The 20465-nt window shown below is 29.4% G+C and overlaps 1 protein-coding gene across 1 annotated transcript; it reads right to left on the reverse strand.

The window, feature by feature from the left end:
• Nucleotides 1–41: 41 nt before the first annotated feature.
• On the reverse strand, nucleotides 42–16034 carry LOC135953302 (uncharacterized). Its single transcript, XM_065503127.1, has 2 exons — nucleotides 14504–16034; nucleotides 42–287 (listed from the first exon to the last, which is right to left on the reverse strand). The coding sequence occupies exons 1-2, from the start codon at nucleotides 15948–15950 to the stop codon at nucleotides 184–186; spliced, it is 1551 nt and encodes a 516-aa protein (XP_065359199.1). The 5' UTR covers nucleotides 15951–16034; the 3' UTR covers nucleotides 42–183.
• Between the last annotated feature and the right edge of the window lie 4431 nt (nucleotides 16035–20465).

The following is a 20465-nucleotide window of genomic DNA, read 5'->3' on the forward strand; positions in this document are numbered from 1 at the left end:
TACTAAAAAAGATTTGTAAATAAATAGTTTTTTTTTTTGTTTAAATAAAATTTTATAATAATTTCTTTATATTTATAAGTACAATTTACATATAGTCACACATATATTTATAGTTATTGTAGTATAATTCCATTAACGCTTGAGTTCTAATAAATTATATTAAAAAAAAGTAATGGTTTCTAACTATTTTGGATTTTTAAGTATTATGTAGTACTCTCCTTGATCGTTCTTCTTAAAATCAAATTTACTCACAGTAGTGTTATAGTCCGCTTTTAGTTCTTTACAGTCTGAAAAGAGAAATTGAAAAATATAATATATAATTAGTTTTAGACAGAAGTTGGTAGACTACTCCACAATACATCTACTCTACAAATTGATTAGCATTTATGGAAAGACCTAATATATCTCAAAGCCAACCCTAGGGTAGGAAATCGACACATAAATATTATTCAAATTCGAATTTGTATGATAAATACATTGTAATTCAAAAGTGTTTCCTGGAAAATAAATTGGACAAATTCGAATTGATGGAAATTTAATATTTTCAAATTTCAATACCAAATACATTGTAATTCAAAAGTGTTTCTTTTTGAATCGAAAACCGTCTAGATAAAGTCAGATTTTCGAATAAATCAATTAAATCTAAATTCAGAATTGAAAAATTTTTCGAATAAAATGACAAGGATTCTTTCCAATAAAATATTCAAACCACAAATGACGAGGTCGATACTGATATTAAACTATCTTAATATCCTATGCAAGAGGGCTAAAATAACTAAAGCCAAATTTTAACTCTGGATCAAAAGAACTGAGTTATAGGCAGTTCAAATTGTTGGCAAATTTTCGATATTTTCAATTGATCACTTAAATTCAGCTACTTGAATATTGATTCTAATGCATCATAGTTGTTGGTAATTTTTTTAAAAGTGTCCATTTTAAAGTTATATTTTTTTAATTATAATTTTTTTTTAATTTCCGTTAATTGAGTTATGATGTTCAAACTTTAAAATCTTGTGAAGAATAATCAAACATCTTTAATTAAATATTTATTCGGATATTATTCTGAGATCTAGCAAATCGGAATTGATAAATGATTGTCTAAACAACATACCGAAAGAAGGACATCGTTATATCGACTTCCCTACATATGTATCAGGGATGGAATTTAAAAATTGTACCAAATCTAGGGTTCCTCCAAATTTTTTCCCGGGAATATTTTTTTTTTTTTGAAAATCCAGTGAAATTTCGTGATTTTTTTAAAGTTACAATGAACAAATGAACAGTTGTAATGAATAAATTTGGATCGAATCCATTACATCCATTCATTATTTTGGTTCTAGCAACAGATATTCAGTTGATAATAAAGCATCGTAGTTTAAATTATCGAATTTTTGTGTTTCCTTGAAATTTAAAAAAAAAAATTTTGTTTTTTTTGGCTAGTTGAAAAAACTGTCAAGCTGAATTCAGTGGTGCTAACCGTTTTTATAGGTTAGCTCGTATTTTCGAAATATACCGTTATTTCGAAAATGGAGGAGGTTGCACAAAATATATTCGCGTAACTCAAAAACGGTTTATTTTATTGAACAAACTGAAAAATCCGAAATTCCGCAACAAAATTACCTTTAAGTAAGGCTGTTTTTAATTTTCGCAGTCATTTTAGAAATATAAATTTTTTTTTTTAGAAAAATTTCGAAAATTTTGCTTTTTAAAACGGCATTAAAAATTGGAAAATGCATATACGCTCTTGATTTTTAAATTCAAATGCATATAACTTTGGAGTCAGTAACGATTTGTAAACAAATCTTTTTTGTTTGACATATACATTTGTAGTTAGTTAGTCCAATAAAAGAAAAAATTAGCAAATCGGGATATATTTGGACCCGGAGTATGGTCGGTAAAAATGTTGATAATTTAATGCGAATATCTCCTAAGCTATAAGAGATAGTTGATAGCCATGATGAGGTTTTTTTTAGTGCTCGATGAGGAGATTCTATGTGTGTAAGTTTTTTAAAATCGGAACACAAACGAAGAAAGAGGACCGTTTTAAAAATTTATCATACCCGAGTCCTACTTTGGGCACCCCTGGCCGCACCTCTGGCAGACTCATGCGGTCAAAATTCAAACCTTAAACTCGTCAACACTTCTTCTTCGCACGTGTCAAATTTCATTCAAATCGGACTAAGGGTTTAGATTTATTTCCCTCTTTTTTGTCTATACCTCTGTGCACTGCACGATGTAGCTAATTACTACGAGTTATGTATCGGGTGAAAATATTAGGGGATATTTGTATTATTTTTTGTGAATAGAATGAAAAGTTGTGGACAGATTTTAATTATATCGTTTTCTACATGTGTGAAAAAAATTAAGTGCGTATAAGCATTTTTCAATTTTTAATACCGTTTTAAAAGCTAAAAATTTCAAAATTTTTCTAAAAAATTATTTTTTTTACCAAAAAAAAATTTATATTTCTAAAACGACTGCGAGATTATAAACATGTTAAGCTTTATTTGAAGGTAATTTCGTTGCGGAATTTCGGTTTTTCAGCTTATTCAATAAACTAAACTGTTTTCCATTTTCAAAATAACGGTACATATCGAAAATACGAGCTAACCTAAAAAAATGGTTAGCACCACTGAATTCAGCGTACCCGAATTAGTTTAAGCCGCTGGGTGCCCCTCTTGTCAGAAAAAAAGTCTCAATTTCGTGCATAGTGTAATTAATGGCTTAAATATGTTTATATACTTTTTGGTTTGAAAAACACTTAAAATTACGAGTGTGACAAGACTTGTCAAATGCCGCTATTTCTTCTTTATTTCAAAAACTCATAAGTATAATTTTAAAAAGTTTATTGTTAATATTTTGTTATAATTGATAGAGAACATAAATTCGTAAATTGGTTTTAATATACTAACTGTGAAATAAATTTTCAAATTATACCAAATGAGTCATTGGTGTACCATTGTACTTTTTAAGATCAAATTGTACCAAAAAAAGTACAATTGTACCAATTTTGCCATCCCTGATATGTATAAGGGTCCAGAATATAGGTACATATACTTTATAGGGTTGCAAATAAATCCAGGTACTTTTTACACTATACAATTTAATTTAGTACTAGATTTACATTAATTACAATATACAACAAAATCAGATTTTTTCCAAAATTACAAGGTCCGACCAATAAATTTTGATAGAGGAGACAAAAAAAAGACATGTGTAACGGCGTTTTGATAGTTTAAATCTGAATTTCATTTGAAGGGGGGTTAAAGTTTCCCCAGCTCTGGCAAATTCTTATTGTTAATCGGCATAAGAAACCATGCGATCCTTACATTTTAGGTATAAAATTTGTTCAGCAAATTTATGTAAAATATTACCGAGAACATTTTTGTAGAATATGTTAACCCTCTAAATCCTCAAGGCATGGGTCTTTTTTGTCCGTCTTTCAAAAAAGAGCAGAAAACACCATTAAAACAGGTATTTAAGAGGTTAAAATGTTCGGCAAAAATATTATCCGTGAAATTTTACTATAAGTCCCTGAATACACCAAAACGGAAAATTCAACCAGAAAGTCTGAAATAAGACATAACAAAAGAGAGCTTAGTTAATTTCGCATTTATTAAGAATTTTATTTTAAAGAACATTTTAGGTATAAAATGCATTCAGAAAATTTATGTAAAATGTTACGAAGAACAGTTTTGTATAATTTGCTGAACACATTTTATACCTAAAATGTAAGGATCACAATTAATATCATAATGAAATAGGACATAAAAAAGTTTTATATGAACCTAAATCGTTCTACCAACTTTTGTGAGGATCGGTCCACAACTGACCCTACCCTCCAATGATGGTGTGTATACCAGATTCTTCACAAACGAATATTACATTCTTACTTGTTTACAGTCATTTCAAAATTTATTTTATTTGGATAATTTATTTATTGTGCGAAAAAAATTGCACTTATTGTGGGATTTTTTTCAAGCCAATATCGGATATTCTGTTCCAAAGTGAAGCGCATCCCAGAGAGAGCGTTCTGGACTATGAAGCAGGCAAGGCAAAACTTCCCAACCACTTCATTCTAAATAATTTTTAACAGGTATTGCAACATGTGGCCGAGCGTTGTCGTGATGATATATTAGCGTTTCATGTCTGGCCGAATAGACTGGTCCTTTATCGGCCAATGTTCACTTCCAACGGAACAGTTGCATTCCTTGTGATAATCTGGTCAGATTTCAAAATAGATAGGACCCTTCTGTTCCCAGCAAATACAGAGAATTACCTATGCAGCATGGATATTTGGCTTTGGTGTCGATTCGATTAGTTTGCCGGACTTCACATACGATATCTACGCTTCGGCTTATGGTAATGTATCCATGTTTATCGGTGTAAAAATTATTTTCTTTCTCCATAAGCTTTGGTGAGAAATCGGTGTGCTAAAACAAAATAGAACGGAAAAGTAACTACGGCCTGATAAAAATCCATGGAACAGTATTAAAGAGTAAAGCGAAAATATATATGCACTCAATATATGTGAACCATAGCTCCAATATGGATCCAAGCAATCTGAATAATGTTAAAACCTTCCAAGAGTTAAAAAAGGAACTAAGAGAATATGTACACAATGAACATGTCAGACAACCGATGTCTGACATGCTCATGTATAACCCGATGTACTAAAATCTTGGTAAAGATAAAACCGATAGTATTCTGAAATGGAGCAAATCAGAATTGATAAATGATTGTCTAAACAACATACCGACAGAAGGCATTGCTATATCGACTTTCCTACATTTATATAAGGGTCCAGAATATAGGTATATACTAGGGTATTCGATTTATTCGATTTTTCTCTTGTTCGAATAAAACGAATAATTCGAATAAGAGGTTTTAACTTGTTCGAATAATTCGATCACACGTTTAAAATTAATCGAATTATTCGAATAATTTTAATTTTTTTATAAAAGTAAAGAATGAAGTTTTGATGTCGGTTTTTTAATATTTTATTGTTAAAGTATTGATAATGTTAAAAAACATTCGAAAACAAAGTCCATCATTAAATTTTCAACAGAAATATTCTGATCAAATTAACTTCCGAACAATCTACAAAACAATTGACTAGCAAACCCTTTAGTTTCCGTTTTGGAGGTATGCTTTAAAAAATGTGAGCTAGTTGGTCATGATCCTGAATTCAAATACAATATAAACGTATTAAGAACTTTGTTATGTCGTTTATTAATTCGGGGTTTAAATTGAGTAACTAATTCTTTAGTAAATTAATTATTACTGTTACTAAATTATTTATAACAAATTGTATTATACATCAAGCTCTATCAACGTTGCCGAATCTTTGCTTAATAAAGTGGTCTTGGAGAATTACACAATAAAGGGAATCTGTCCAAAGTTTGATATCATTGTTAGTGAACGTGGCTAATTTGAAGCCAGGCAGTGCATTATTGACGCATTTACAAATACGCAAAAAGCTTATTACCATGTTAGACAAGGATGTTCAACGATGTTCAAAATCATGTATAAGACGAACTCCATGCTTTTCTTGCAACAAAACGTTAGTTTGCAATATTTGTGTTTATCATTCGATTTATTAAATATTTTGCAACACGCGGTTAATAACATCACTTATATACATATATTTTAAGATCATGGTCTTCATCTATTTCAATGTAATCATTATAAATGTCATCCTCAATATCACTTTCGACGACCGTTTCAAAATCACATTCTCCATCACATTCAACTCCACTTTAATCTAAGTTAATATTTTGATTATTAATTACGATTCTTCTAATATTTCGTCAGCTAAATAACAAATATTTTGTTCCGTACCTTTTATTTTCATTGGTTCAAGTCCTAAGTTAATCATTTTGAAAGATTAGTTTTTAGAATTGTAACTTTTTGCAGTAATATTTATATATTTATAAAAGGAGCTATCGGAACACTCATCTACAGTGATGGAAAGTCCCTTTGTCTTTAGTTATTTGTCGAATTTCAGAAACAATACAATTTTTGCGAGTTATTATTACTTATTTAAATTTGGAATTATGAAAAATTTTAAGTAATTTAATAAATTTAAATATATATGAACATTTATTCGTTTTATTCGATTATTCTACATAAAATTGTTCGAATTATTCGTTATTCGAAAATGGCCATTTTTAAATTGTTCGAATAATTATTCGTAAGAAATTATTCGATTAATCGAACGATCATTAGTCGAATGAATACCCTAGTATATACAATTTACTAGCTGTCCCAGAAAACGTTGTTCTGCCATAGCTCACACAAAGTTTGAAGACTCCCACTATAATAGTACTCCAGATATGTAATAAACAGGGCAACCAAAAATATGCTCTAAAAAAAGTGTTTTATGCGCATAAAATATGCACTTAAAAACGAAAAATATGCTCTTAAAATATAAAAATATGCCCTTAAAAATAGTTGGTTATTGTTTGATTTCAAAGTTTTATTAATAAAATATATGAGAAGTAAAATAAATATTGAGCTCATAAATTAAAATTGGTTATTATAGCACTAAATTTCGATTTTGGTGACTTGGGCACTACATAAAAAAGGTTTGGTTCAATTAATTTCATTAATTTAGCAATAGGTTACTATGAGTTTACTTAAGTTTTTAAATTTCTTAGACAATCTTAATTAATTTATTTTTCTCATATTTTAAAATGCCTAATACTTCCAAAATTTGTTAGTAAGTAGTAGCATAATATTTATAGGATCAGTAGGGAGAGGATGTTCCATATACATTTTTCAATACGTTTTTATTCTACATAAAGCTGTAAAAACCACTTTTTTAACATTTGAATTATGTTTCAAAAACGGAAAGCTTGTGTATTTTTTTATTAAAAAATTTCAATGGAACATTCATCGTGTATGTAGATTAACATCTAAATAAATTCGGCTTCCAAAATTTAAATAGAATTACCAAATGGAACAATAGTGGAATGATTTGTTCTATTTAAGACTGCGGTAATTTAAAAAAAAAAATATTTTGTTGCAGTTTTATCATTGGACTCAGAATGCCGTGACAATTTCTGTTTGATCCTTGCTCATCCATTGTTTCGACTATCGATATCCATGTATATTGTTTTTAATGATTTCTTAATATCTTTGTTAAAATTTTTGAACGCGAAGTTTTCGATGAATCTTAATATTCTGAATATTTGTTGAATAGTTGTTTAGTTTTATATTAGTGGTAAACTGTTAATGCCCAACCATAACTGCCTCAAGCAACCTTATGTTTTTTTAATGTATTCAAAATTTTAAGAAGTTGGCCTAATAACATACAATTTTTAAATTTTCTTTTAATTTTTTACGTATTTTTTACTACAAATTTGTTTAATTCAAATATATGGAAACTAAGCTGCCTTAAGTTAACGAAAATTCGATGAAGATAATTCGATTACAGATACTATAATTTTTTCTTTAAGTAGATTATGCCAATTATCATTTGACCTTAACAAAATATTAAAATATAGAAATGAAAAATTACAATGCAAACAATAAAATTATATTAAGAAAACAAAATAAAGAAAAAAAAAAAAGAAAATATGCAACAAAAATATGCAGTTATGCGTTGAATATGCAAAAATATGATATAAAATGCAAAATATGCTAAAATATGCAGTAAAGAGCAAAATATGCAAAAATATGCACTAACAAATCGATGCCAAAATTCTTAAAATTATCTGAAACGGATAAATAACTAACTCATATGTTTATACGACGCACAGCAAAAAATATGATATTGCATATTTTTGGTTGCCCTGGTAATAAATGTTTACTTTGTATGGGAGGTACCATGCCCATTGTTCCTATATATGTAGGTCAATTATGAATCTAAACCATCCAGGGACCCACTCAAACACACACAACCAATTTCACCGAAATGGGCCCAGCCGTTAAGGAGGAGTTCAGTTACTAACACACGTACAGAAGAATTATATATATAAAGATGGGGTTGCAAATAAATATTGCAAAAATTACAATTGAAATTAAAAACTTACATGTTATAATAGTTACTTTTTACACTACACTATTTTGTTTAATTCTAAATTTACATTAATTACTTACCAATATTAAAATCACAAATATTTATATGTTTCAATTGTTTGGGAAACTTTGCATTACTTAACAGACGTTCGAAAAACATCAGCTTTAAAAGATTCTTCTTACAATCGGTAAAAACTGTTAATTTCAGTTTCATATTTCTTTGCAGCAATACCAACCAGAATTCAAAATTTGCACTAAAAATCAATAAAGGAATTTTTAAATATTCCAAATTTGTTGTTAGATTTTGACAAGTGTTCTTCTCACTGCTCTGGATATCTATCGAAATGCCCGATGTCAAGCCAATAGTGAGATTTGTTAGGCTGTGAAGTTCCAACAATTGTTTTAAGTATGACCAGGACATGGTAGCATAGAAATCAAATTTTAAAATATTTAAATACGTTAAACTTTTCAAATCTTTAAGAGGTATATAATGGTCTGTTAATAGCAATTTTCGTACATTTGGATAAATGTACGAAATATTTTTCAAAATGTTTGAGTTATTTGCGATGTCGTTTGTGGAAGGTTTGTTGTGTAACCAATTAAGAGTGGAAACATTTTCAAAACGGTTGAAAGAATTTGTTAAAGCAGTTTTTAAACATGTTTCTACTGTCAAAGATTCGAGAGTGTGTGAAGAATAACTGTAATCGGAAATATTGTTGTGATAATGGTTATTGATTAAAGTAAATGACTGTAATTTGTACTGGCTAAAGATGTCTCTTAAATTCAAGCCAGTTAATCCCCGACACCAATTTATAGTTAGATTTGAAAGATTAGTCAAAACATAAAACGTTTTTATAGTTAATTTACACTCTTCCAAAGTCAAATCTTTAAGTAGAGGACATTTATTGGCTAGAGTGTATAGTAAAGCGTCATCTATAGCCAATACAGCATAAGGATCCATTTTTATGGTCAGTTTAGTTAAGTTTTTGAAATGATGCAAACTGTTAAGAGAGAATTCAAGCCAGGAATGTTGATCACAAAAACGGCCAATGCACAAGTTTTCTATTAAGTTTGATGTATAAATATTTTCATCATTTACAGGGCTAACATTTAAAGCACCTTTTATGCAAAGTGATTTAAGTTTTGGTATTTTAAAAAGCTGCTGTAATATCTGATAATCTATTTCAACACTATATAGATTAATAATTGTAAGATCGTTTAACTGTAGCATTTTTTCAAAAATGCTAATGCGAATGTCTCTACCCATTATAAGAGCTGATCGCGTTAAGTTCTTACAACATTCAATATGAACTTTTGTTAATTTTAAACAATTTATGGCCAATTGAAGTAATATTTCATTATTCACTTGAGTTTTATAGAAAATAATTGTTGTTAAATTAACAAAATCAAAAGGTAGCACCAAATCCACAAATTTCAATTCAAAATGCTGTACATAACTGGAACATAGTGTCAATAACTGTTTAACACTCTCGTAATCCATGGATGTCTCATTTTCGAAATTCTTACACTTCACCATAAGACATCCTGGCAATGCCTCTGTAATTTGAATATTCTTACACTTAAATCTCCATATTAACTGCGTTATAGGCAGTTCAAATTGTTGGCAAATTTTCGATATTTTCAATTGTTCACTTAAATTCAGGTACTTGAATATTGATTCTAATACATCATAGTTGTTGGTAATTTTTTTAAATGTGTCCATTTTAAAGTTATATTTTTGTTTTTAATTATAAAGTTTTGTTATTTTCCGTTAATTGAATTATGATGTTCAAACTTTAAATTCTTGTGAAGAATATTGAAATATCTTTAATTGAATATGATTTATTTTAATATGAATATATATGAATATTATATGATGAAAACCACAATTATGAGAATATTTATTTTCATACAAGATAAAATGAATCGAGGTTTTTTAATAGTGCAAAGAAATTTCTATTTTCAGCAGTGAGTGACAATATAATTTTGAAATCTATGTTTCGTAATTTCAGTATTCAAAAAATGTTCTAATTTACTTAGTTTTCTATTAAAATGTAGAAAATTTCAGCGTTTTTATACATACAGTTGTGTTCAAAAAAATAGGAGTGCGCTTTAATAGAAAAAAAAGATCAAATTTATAATAAAAAACTAAATTTTTATTTGGTTCATTTTACGTAAACTTAATTATTAATCAATTCTCCAATTGCTATACCAATAAATTATTTAATTAAAACGATATTAACTTAAAATATTTCATTTATATAAAACTTTTTTCAAAATTCACTGATCAAAATAATAGGAGTGTTGATACACATCCTAAAAGTTTGAAAGCAAAAGGCACAAAAAACTAAAATTATTTAATAGAAAGTTTAATTGCTTCAGTATTTAGTTGAGTAACCTCTGTTTTTGATGACTTCGGCACATCTACGGTGCATGGAGTCAATAAGATCCTGGCATCTCTTTAAAGGGATTTGGTGCCAGGCATCACGCACTGCGTTCCATAGTTCTTCCGCATTGGACGGTTTTTTCTCTGCGACATATTTCTTTACGTCTCCCCATAAATGTTCTATGGGATTGAGGTCAGGAGACTGATCAGGCCACGACATAACCTCAATCCCATTGACCCGAAACCACTCCTTTGCCAATTTACTAGTGTGTTTCGGGTCATTATCCTGTTGGAATACCCATTTAAGAGGCATATTCCACTCTGCATATGATAGCATTACTTCCTTCAATATTCCAACATAGACATGCTTATCCATGATGCCCCTTATTTGGTGAACAGGACCTACACCGTTATATGAAAAACACCCCCATATCATAACTTTTGCACCACCATGTTTAACTGTCTTTTTTGTGTATTGTGCTTTATATTCTGTATTTGGCGGACGTCGGACATACTGTCTAGATCCAGTTCCACCAAATAGAACGATTTTACTTTCGTCTGTCCACAGTATGTTCCTCCATTTTTCATTCGGCCAATCAATATGCTCTCGAGCAAACTTTAAGCGTGCAGCTGCCTGTCTTTTTGTCAGCAATGGTACCTTTCGAGGACTTCTTGCAAATAAATTATTTTCCATTAGTCGTCTACGAATAGTAGGGCAACTTATAGCAAGATTTAACTCCTTTTGAATTTTTTTTGATGATGCCGATGGGATTTCCTTGCTATATCGCACAATCCGGCGGTCATCAACATTATATGATAAGGCATTTGCAATCATTTGATCAGAGCACCCCACGATTTCCTTAATTTCTCTGTACGTTTTTCCTTGATTTCGTAGTTTTTGGATTAATTTTCGCTTTTCTTCGGTACAGTGTTTTCCTCGTCCCACTACTACAAAAATTTATTTGAAAAGTTAACTAATTAATATTGATAAAGTTTCAACATCACTTCCTTTTACTTACTTTTCACTTTTTGTAATTAAAAGCTGTGATATTTTCTTTATTTTTTTGCAAATCACTCACACTCCTATTTTTTTGATCAAGTCGATCCAAACGCAAAAACAGAAATAAATCATTTACATCATAAATATAATAGTTATTATGAGCTTCTCTTTTGTATTTTACTTCTTACATACCGTTGTAATTACCGTTAGAATAAAAATTGTTTTGCAAGTTGAAATACCAAAAAAATTTACTTATAAACATATTAGGTAGCAACACTCCTATTATTTTGAACACAGCTGTAAGTCATTTTCTTGCCGCAAGTCTGAGTTTATTGGAGGGAGAGGAAAGAAGAAAGAAGTTGCTTAAACACTCCTCGATTTTCTTTTGTTATTTCATTATCTTGTTAATAAGCTTAGAATATGTAGATATTTAAATATAACAAGTAAGAGAGCTATATTCGGCTGTGCCGAATCTTATATACCCTTCATCAAATTATACTTCAAAATGCACATGCACAAAATTTATTTCTTTTTCCAAAGTTGTTTTTTTAATTTTTTGGAAAAAAAAAATTCGAATTGTTATTTTAAAATTTTTTAAATTTAAATTTTTTTTTAAAAATTTTAAAATTTTTTTTTTTTTTTGGTGAAAAAAAAATTGTAGGTCCAGCTAACTATGGTCTTATATACGTCGCGACGCGTCGTTGCAAATCTCTTTGAAATATCTATCATTATATCGAGCCCTTAGCGCCAAATTAACGTAAGCGACATTTTCAAAATTTTTTTTTATTGCAAAAATTAAAATTTTATGGACCGACTGATGTTTTAGCGTTCTTAGAATATCAAAATTGTTAATAACTTTAAAATTATAGGGGGTAAGATTTTATCGTAAGTCAATGTTTACATTTTACAGTAAACAAATTTTATCGTAAGCGACACATAGTGGTATAGAACAACAAGAGGGAAATAAATCTGTAACTTCTAAATGGTTAGATTGGTTTGAATGAAATTTCACATGCGCAAAGAAGAAGCGCTGTTGAGTTTAAGTTCTGAATGTGGACCTCATGGGCCCATCAGGGGCGCGACCAAGGATCCTCAAAATAGGACACCTCGGGTATGTTACATTTTTAAAACGATCCTATTTCTTCGTTTGTGTTCCGATTTCATAAAAATTACACATATAGAATCTTTTCATCGAGCGTTAGAAAATACCTAGTCGTAGCTATCAATTACCTTTTACAGCTTAGGAGATATTCGCATTTGAAAATTAAATTTTCAACAGTTTTACCCAGCCTACTCCAGTTTTTTGATAACAGCGTATCCAAATATTTTTCGATTTTCTCCAGTTTTCCTTCATTAGACTAACAAGATATGTACATATGTGTCAAATAGAAAAAGAAGTGAGTAAAAATAATTCCTAAGTCGAAAGTTATAAGCATTCGAATTTAAAAAATTTTTAATAGCCGATTTTTCGCTAATTTTCTTTTTTTCTTTTTAAGTTATCGCAAAAAAATGCTAAGAGAATGTATAAGAAATTTATACTTTCTGAAAGCTAAGTTTTCATAAAATATTTTAATTGAAAAAAAAATAAAATTTTTTCTTACCGAGGGGACCATTCAAAAAACACCTATTTTTTTATGTAAAATTAAAATTTAGGGCAAAAATTCTCAAATCGCATATTCGATATCAAAATATAGTAACCGATTTTAGATGGCCCAATATGATTTTAATTATTTTGTAAAGGGTTCCGATAACTCAGACCCTGATATGGATATTATAGCCAAAAAACTAAAAATTTTCAATTTTGGGATTTTTCAAGAATTTTTTGGGAATTGCGGGATTGCTGATAATAAATTTCAAAATTCGTATAAATAACAATTTTATTTCAATTCGAAAAATTTGTATCTATGCAAAAATTCAATAAAAAACATTTTTTGTCATATTTTTCAATAAAGTATTCCATGAATTTTTAATTGTCAAAAGTTATAAATATTTTTGAAAAATAGACAAATAGCTTGAACGAAATTATAATATATCGCATCATAACATTTTTCATTTTATGTATAAATTTCAAAATAATCGAAAAAACCTTCTCCTGTAAAATTTGTGTTTTGTCTATATTAATGAATTAGTAATTAAGATATAGGTACAAAATAGGTCAAAAATCTAGGTTGTCCTGGTTTTTTCCTCATGTCTCAGCTATTTGTGGACCGATTTTGCTGATTTTAAATAGGAAACTTCTCGAAAGCATGTCTGACAGAATTATTGAAGACTTGGATCCCGAAGATATCTTTGGTCTTCAGAAAATTGATTTCAACAAACAGACAAACGTACATGGCTTAATCGACTCCGCTATCTATAAGGATCTAGAATATATATACTTTATAGGGTCTGAAAATTATATTGTGGAAATTACAAACGGAATGACAAACTTATATATACCCTTCTCACGAAGGTGAAGGGTATAAAAACAAGCTTTGACAATTGTTAGAACCAAAAATCGAAAAAAAAAATTATTAGCTGTTTGACTGACTCCACCTTGTATAAATTCGCCTTGGACTTGCTTGTGAAACAATCGAGCAATTTTAAAAGAGAATTGAAGAGTCTTGCTTCAATTAAAATTGCTGTGTGTAAAAGCAGACTAACGTTTTCGTAGAATTGTCCAAAAGAATGGATACTTTTAATGTTCTGGAAGAAAGAATACTAAAATAAAACGATTTCGCCATACTTTGCAGTATAATTTCAGAGGACATAGAACCAATTTGTGCAAAATTTTATTAGGATAATCATATTTATTACTACTCAAACAGAATTTGTGTGGGGTCTAGGTGAAGTCATGTACCGATATTGCCCATATTCAATACCAAACAATCCTTATCAATAAAGAGTATTTGAGGAAAATTTCAGCCAGGAAAATTTTCAACAGACAGACGGACGGACATAGCTAGATCGTCTTAGAATCTTATAAGGACTTAGCAGACTTTTAGCACAGAATGTTACTTCTACATCTTTTATGACGTGTTTTATACCTATTTTACTGGACTATAAATAAAATTGTTGCTATAAATTTCCATTTTTTATTTTATTTTACAACTTACCTACACTTATGCCGCAAATATCAATAGATTTCAAATTGCTGGGAAATGCATTGTTACGCATGAGTCTTTCAAAAAATCGAATTTGAAACAGTTTCACGCCGTAATAAGTGAAAACTTGTAATTTCAGTTTTAGATTTCTTTGCAGAAAACTCAGCCAAAAATTTAGTGCTACTCCAAAAACAATTAATGGAATTTTTAAATATTCCAAATTTGTCGTTAAACCGAGACCATTTTCACGTTTGACCACGGACAGCTGGCTTAGGTCGCAATAGATTTTCGCAGACAAACCAATGGTTAAATGTGTCAGATACGGCAGTTTCAATAACATTTCCAAATAATTCCAGGACATGGAGTCGAAAAAATAAAACTTAAACACACTTAAACTCGTTAAACGCCTCAAATCTTCTAGGGCTATATATTGTCTTTCCAATAATAATTCCATTAAATTGGGATAGATGTAGGAAATATGTTGTAATCTTGTCATGCTATAATTGGCAGACATGCTATTGACTTGATGCCAAATTAGAGAAGAAACATTTTCAAAACGATTTTGTGAATTGCTTAAGGCTGGCATTATATCTTGATTTAGAGACGTTTCCAAAGTTAATGTGGTCAAGTTATGTGAAAAATACACATAATCATAGATACTATCCTGGCAGCTGGTATTCAAAATAGTTAGCGTTTGTAATTTCTTCATGGCTAAAATATCTGTTAAATTGGGACCACTTAAATCCCAGCACAAATTTAAAGTTAGAATAGAGAGATTTGGCAATAAACAAAAATTATGCACTGTTAATTTACATTTATCCAGAGACAACTCCTGCAATTGCTGACATTCAAAGGCCAAAGTTTGCAAAACTGAGTCATTTATGATCAAATAATCAAACATTAAAAACAATTTCGTAAGATTTTTAAAGCGACCAAGCCAGTTAGAGGAAAATTTAAACCAAGAAATTTCATCACAAAATCTATCAACAACTAGATTTTCAATTGGAATTGTTACAGCAGCATGATCGTTTTCATTCTCCTCTTCGTGATCATCAAAATGTATAGCTGATTTTATGGTCATAGATTTAAGTTTTAGTATCTTATACAGTTGCCGAAATGTGCGATATGCCATTTTAACATCGTAACTCTCTTCTATATAGAGATCATTTAATTTCTTCATATGACTAAAAATACAAATGTCAATATCGTTATCGATCTGTAGGCATTCACGTTTAGAATTTATACAGCACTCCAGCTGTAAGCTAACCAATTGTTTACAATTCTGGGCCAGTTGTTGTAAAATTTCATTTTCCAATAGACTATTTTTGAAATTTATTGAGCTTAAGTTTTCGAAATCATAGGAAAATCTATCACTTATGACATTCATATTTTGCAATTCTAAATGTCTTATGTAAGCTTGTGTTATTTTTAAGAACTCTTCAACTTCTTTTGTTTCCATTGAAGATTCATGACCGATATTATTACTATTAATAACAAATGTATTGTGAATTGTTTCTTTAATTTTGAGATTTTTACATTTAAATCGCCATATTAATTGCACAATAGGAAATTCAAATTGTTTAGAAATTCTCAAAATTCTCAATTGTTCATCTAAGCTTAAGTGCTTGAATATAGATTCTAAAACATCGCTGTTATTGCAAATTTTTTCACAAATATCCATTTTATAGTTTTACTATTAGGACACTGCTACACGTTCAATATATATTATGATATTTGGATCGCGATCTGGCTTTCACCATATTAGGCTATTCTGCGATCCATCAATACTGCATGCTACACGTTCAATAAATATCGTGATACTGGATCGCAAAAACTAACGCCCTTGCGTTAGTTTTTGCTTAGAACTCTTGTGATTTTATCTAATGCATTATTAACTTTTCTTTAAACTTTTATTTAATGAAATACATAAGTATATCCGTATGTGTCAGTAAAACCACAAATATCCCAGCAAAAACTTGTAAATGCTTTACAATTACTGAACAACTTGCTGTTCAATGACTACTTCATACCAACTGCATTACTTAGAAGTTGTTTGGTAATGACTGACATATAATATCAGTTATATGTACTTGCTTACGAAATTCAGAATTAATTCATAATAAAATTCATTCAACCTTTGAATGATTATTATATTTTTGTTAATTCAAATCTTGGATTAGATTAGATTGATTTAAAATATATTTTCTTTATGCAATTGGTTTTTAAACTCTCAGAAAATAAATGAAGAAATTTGTAATAGATTTACTAGTAATAACTTATTTAAATTCAAATTTTTTTCCAATTTTCAGGTTTTTTTAAACCGGTTTTTACAAAAGGACGGTTTTCGAGTTATTCGACAAACCGGTTTTTTTGTCTCGAATTATTCGACAAAATCGAATATTTTTTAAAATTTATTTTAAGATTTTATGCGATTATTTTTAATAATTTTAATACAACAAGTAAGAGAGCTATATTCGGCTATGCCAAATCTTATATACCCTTCACCAAATTATACTTAAAAATAGTTTTTTATTTTTTTTAAAAAAAGTTTTTTTTAATTTTTTATTTTTAAAAAATCTTTTTTGGGGAAAAATAATTTCGGGCAAAAAAATTCAAAAAAATATTTTTCCGATTTTGACCCCTTGTAGGGTCCAACTTACTATGGCCTTATACATATGTATATGTCGTTGCACAGGTCTTTGAAATATCTATCATTAGATATCTATTGTCTATATTAATAATTTAGTAATCCAGATATGGGTCAAAAATAGGTAAAAAATCGAGGTTGTCCTGGTTTTTTCCTTATATCTCAGCCATTTGTGGACCGATTTTCTCGATTTTAAATAGCAATCGAGCCGGAAGAATTCCCGATATATTGATGTATGAATACGAATGTAAGTTATTTGGGGGCCACGGAAAGTTGATTTCAACATAGTGGCGGACAGACGGACATGGCAATATCGATTTCGCTATATATAACGATCCAGAATATATATACTTTGTGGGGTCGCAAATGAAAAATGTAGAAATTACAAGCTAATTGACAAAAAAGGCTAAAAACCGGTTATTCGAACCGGAGTTCGAACCGGAGTAAGAGTTTGTGGTAAGTACTTGCCACCAATGACATCGAATTTATATTAGAATTTTAACTCTTTCCTTTGAATGATTTTTTTTGCCTGGTTACTATAAAAATTTGCTATTTTTAAACAAAATTAATCATTCAGATAAGTAAAAAATCTTTGCAAGTAATTGGTTTATCCTTTAAAAGTAGTTTTAATAGGTATTTAACCCATTGTTGACATTTGATTGATTACTGTTCTCTTTTTATATCCTCCACCTTCGTGAGAAGGGTATATATAAGTTTTTCATTCCGTTTGTAATTTCCACAATATAATTTTGCGATCCTATAAAGAATATATATATTCTGGATCCTTATAGATAGCTGAGTCGATTAAGCCATGCCTGTATGTCTGTTGAAATCAATTTGCTGAAGGCCCCAGATATCATCGGGATCCAAATCTTCAATAATTCGGTCAGGCATGCTTTTGAGAAGTTTCTTATTTAAAATCAGCAAAATCGGTCCACAAATGGCTGATATATGACCTATATCTGGATTACTAAGTCATTAATATAGACAATATGGATATTTAATGATAGATATTTCAAAGACCTTTGCAACGACGTATATAAGACCATAGTAAGTTGGACCTACAACTGGTCAAAATCGGAAAAATTTTAACCCAAATTTTTTTTCAGCAAAAAAAAAATAAATTTAAAAAATATTTTAAAATATAACTTCGAACAATTCACTTACTTGTTTTTATCTTGTTTTCACATTTTGGAATGTACAATTTTATGGAATTTTCTGAATTCTGGTGGCTTTATTAATCTTAAGAATAACTAATTCACAAAGTGATAACTGACTTTAGATTACTTATGGACAATTAAGTGAGAATTGTTGCTATGCTCGATTACCGGAGTTATATAGAGTAAACAATTAATTTCTCATTGCATTACAAAAGGATCAGTTACAGTAAAAAAACAATAAAGTGAGCTGTGCTGTGCCAAATCTTTATACCCTTCACTTTAAAATAATTTTTTTTTAAATATTTTAAGTTAAACAAAACATAATTTTTTTCGTAATTGTGTTTTTAAAAAGTTTTTTTATTTAAAATTCTTCCATTTTTAAAAATTTTTTTTTTTGGAAAAAGAATTTATATTTTATAACTTGATGAGAAAAAACTCGGATTAAAAAAATATTTTTTCCGATTTTGACCCATTGTAGGTCCAACAGCCTTATATACATCGTTGCAGTGGACTTTGAAATATCTATCATTAGATATCAATATTGTCTATATTAATGACTTAGTAATCCAGATATAGGTCAAAAATCGAGGTTGTCCTGGTTTTTTCCTTATATCTCAGCCATTTGTGGACCGATTTTCTCGATTTTAAATAGCGACCGAGCCGGAAGAATTTCGGAGATATTGATGTATGAATCGTGTTTCAACACACAGACGGACAGACGGGCATGGCTATAACGATTCCGCTATCTATAACAATCCAGAATATATGTATGTATATACTATGTGGGTTCGCAAATGAAAAATGTAGAAATTACAAACGGAATGATAAACTTGCTATTCATGGTGAAGATATAATAATTAATAATAATTAGATATTAGTGAAAAGTGATGATTTAAAGGGATTAAAACTGAAGCTATAATTGAATGAATGATGACTAAAACTTTTTTATACATTTGCTTCTATTGAACGTTATCTAAATTGAAATCAGTTTTTCAAGTATTCAATGTATCCCTCCTTTTGGCAGTAATTTTCACCAATGGGTAATTACTAGACCGACTCCAATTTATATACATTTGGGTAATTTTTTGACATGTATGAGCCCTTTGTAATGCAAAGTGTAGTCAGTTATATCTAAGTAATCTACTGCGTAGTCACTTTTAATTTGTTCATTGTATTTTACCCATCAGAAATAATCTATTGGAGAGTCTATTGTCATTTAGTGTCCCTTTGTAATTAGAAGTGTAGTCGTTTAAATTCTTTACAGACCAAGCTATTGTCATTTCGAAATTTTTACTTTGTTTCCACTTAAGTACTCAACACTAGTAATATCGAACCAAGTTTTATTTACTTATTGCTGTCCCATAAAAGTGTATTTGAAAACAATTTTGTATTATACTTTAGATACAAATTAGTTTACATATGTAGTATGGTAAGCTAAGATAATTAAATTGGTTACTTTATACATCCCTGGTAATCATATTAGTATCTCTAAGTAATGCAGAGTTTGGTTGCTTAAATTGGTTTGTACTGAACTTTAGAAAGTAGTTATTTTAACCACCAGAATTAATTTTTTAATTTTAATTAGAATTTTATCACACAGACAGCTGATATTTTAAACAAAATATCCAAAATCCAATAAAATTATGGTTAAAAATCCAAAAAATTATCGTTAAAAATTAAAATAAATAAACCTAAATATCTCTTCGACTAAAATAGATAATATAAACATGTAGGCGTATCTTCTCAAAAACTGTAAATTTCTATTCATTCGGATTATAAATGGATTTTTGGCGATTTTTTTAAAAAATGTAACACCCGAGGTGTCATGCACTGATCCCCATTACGCCTAGGAAGATGAACAACTTTAATTTCGTAACAATATCTCCAATAGCTCCCGATAGTTCTCCAATAGACGTTTCTAAACCACTGCATGTGGTTTACTCGATTTGTGGCAGTTGTTTTCGCGTCTTCCCATTTAAAATTGCACTGTTCTAGTTCTTGGAGTATAGTTGTTATTTTGCCTTGAATAAGTTACTTTAAACGGTTGTTGTCCAAGCTAATTAGACGATTGGTCTGCTGCAGCAGGAGCTGCCATGCGAAAAAACGCCCTCTGAGTATTTGGTGTTGTGTTGGAAAACCTTGCTAATCTTTGATTCCTACCTTTTTC

The sequence above is a fragment of the Calliphora vicina genome, chromosome 3 (genome assembly GCF_958450345.1).
Source record: "Calliphora vicina chromosome 3, idCalVici1.1, whole genome shotgun sequence".
NCBI lineage: Eukaryota > Metazoa > Arthropoda > Insecta > Diptera > Calliphoridae > Calliphora > Calliphora vicina.

Coding starts and splice junctions, on each gene's coding strand:
- LOC135953302 (XM_065503127.1), bottom strand. CDS start 15,950: ATGGAAACAAAAGAAGTTGAAGAGTTCTTAAAAATAACACAAGCTTAC. Junction 288..14,503: donor TATTTGCGGCATAAGTGTAG/GTAAGTTGTAAA, acceptor TTCTCTTTTCAG/ACTGTAAAGAACTAAAAGCG.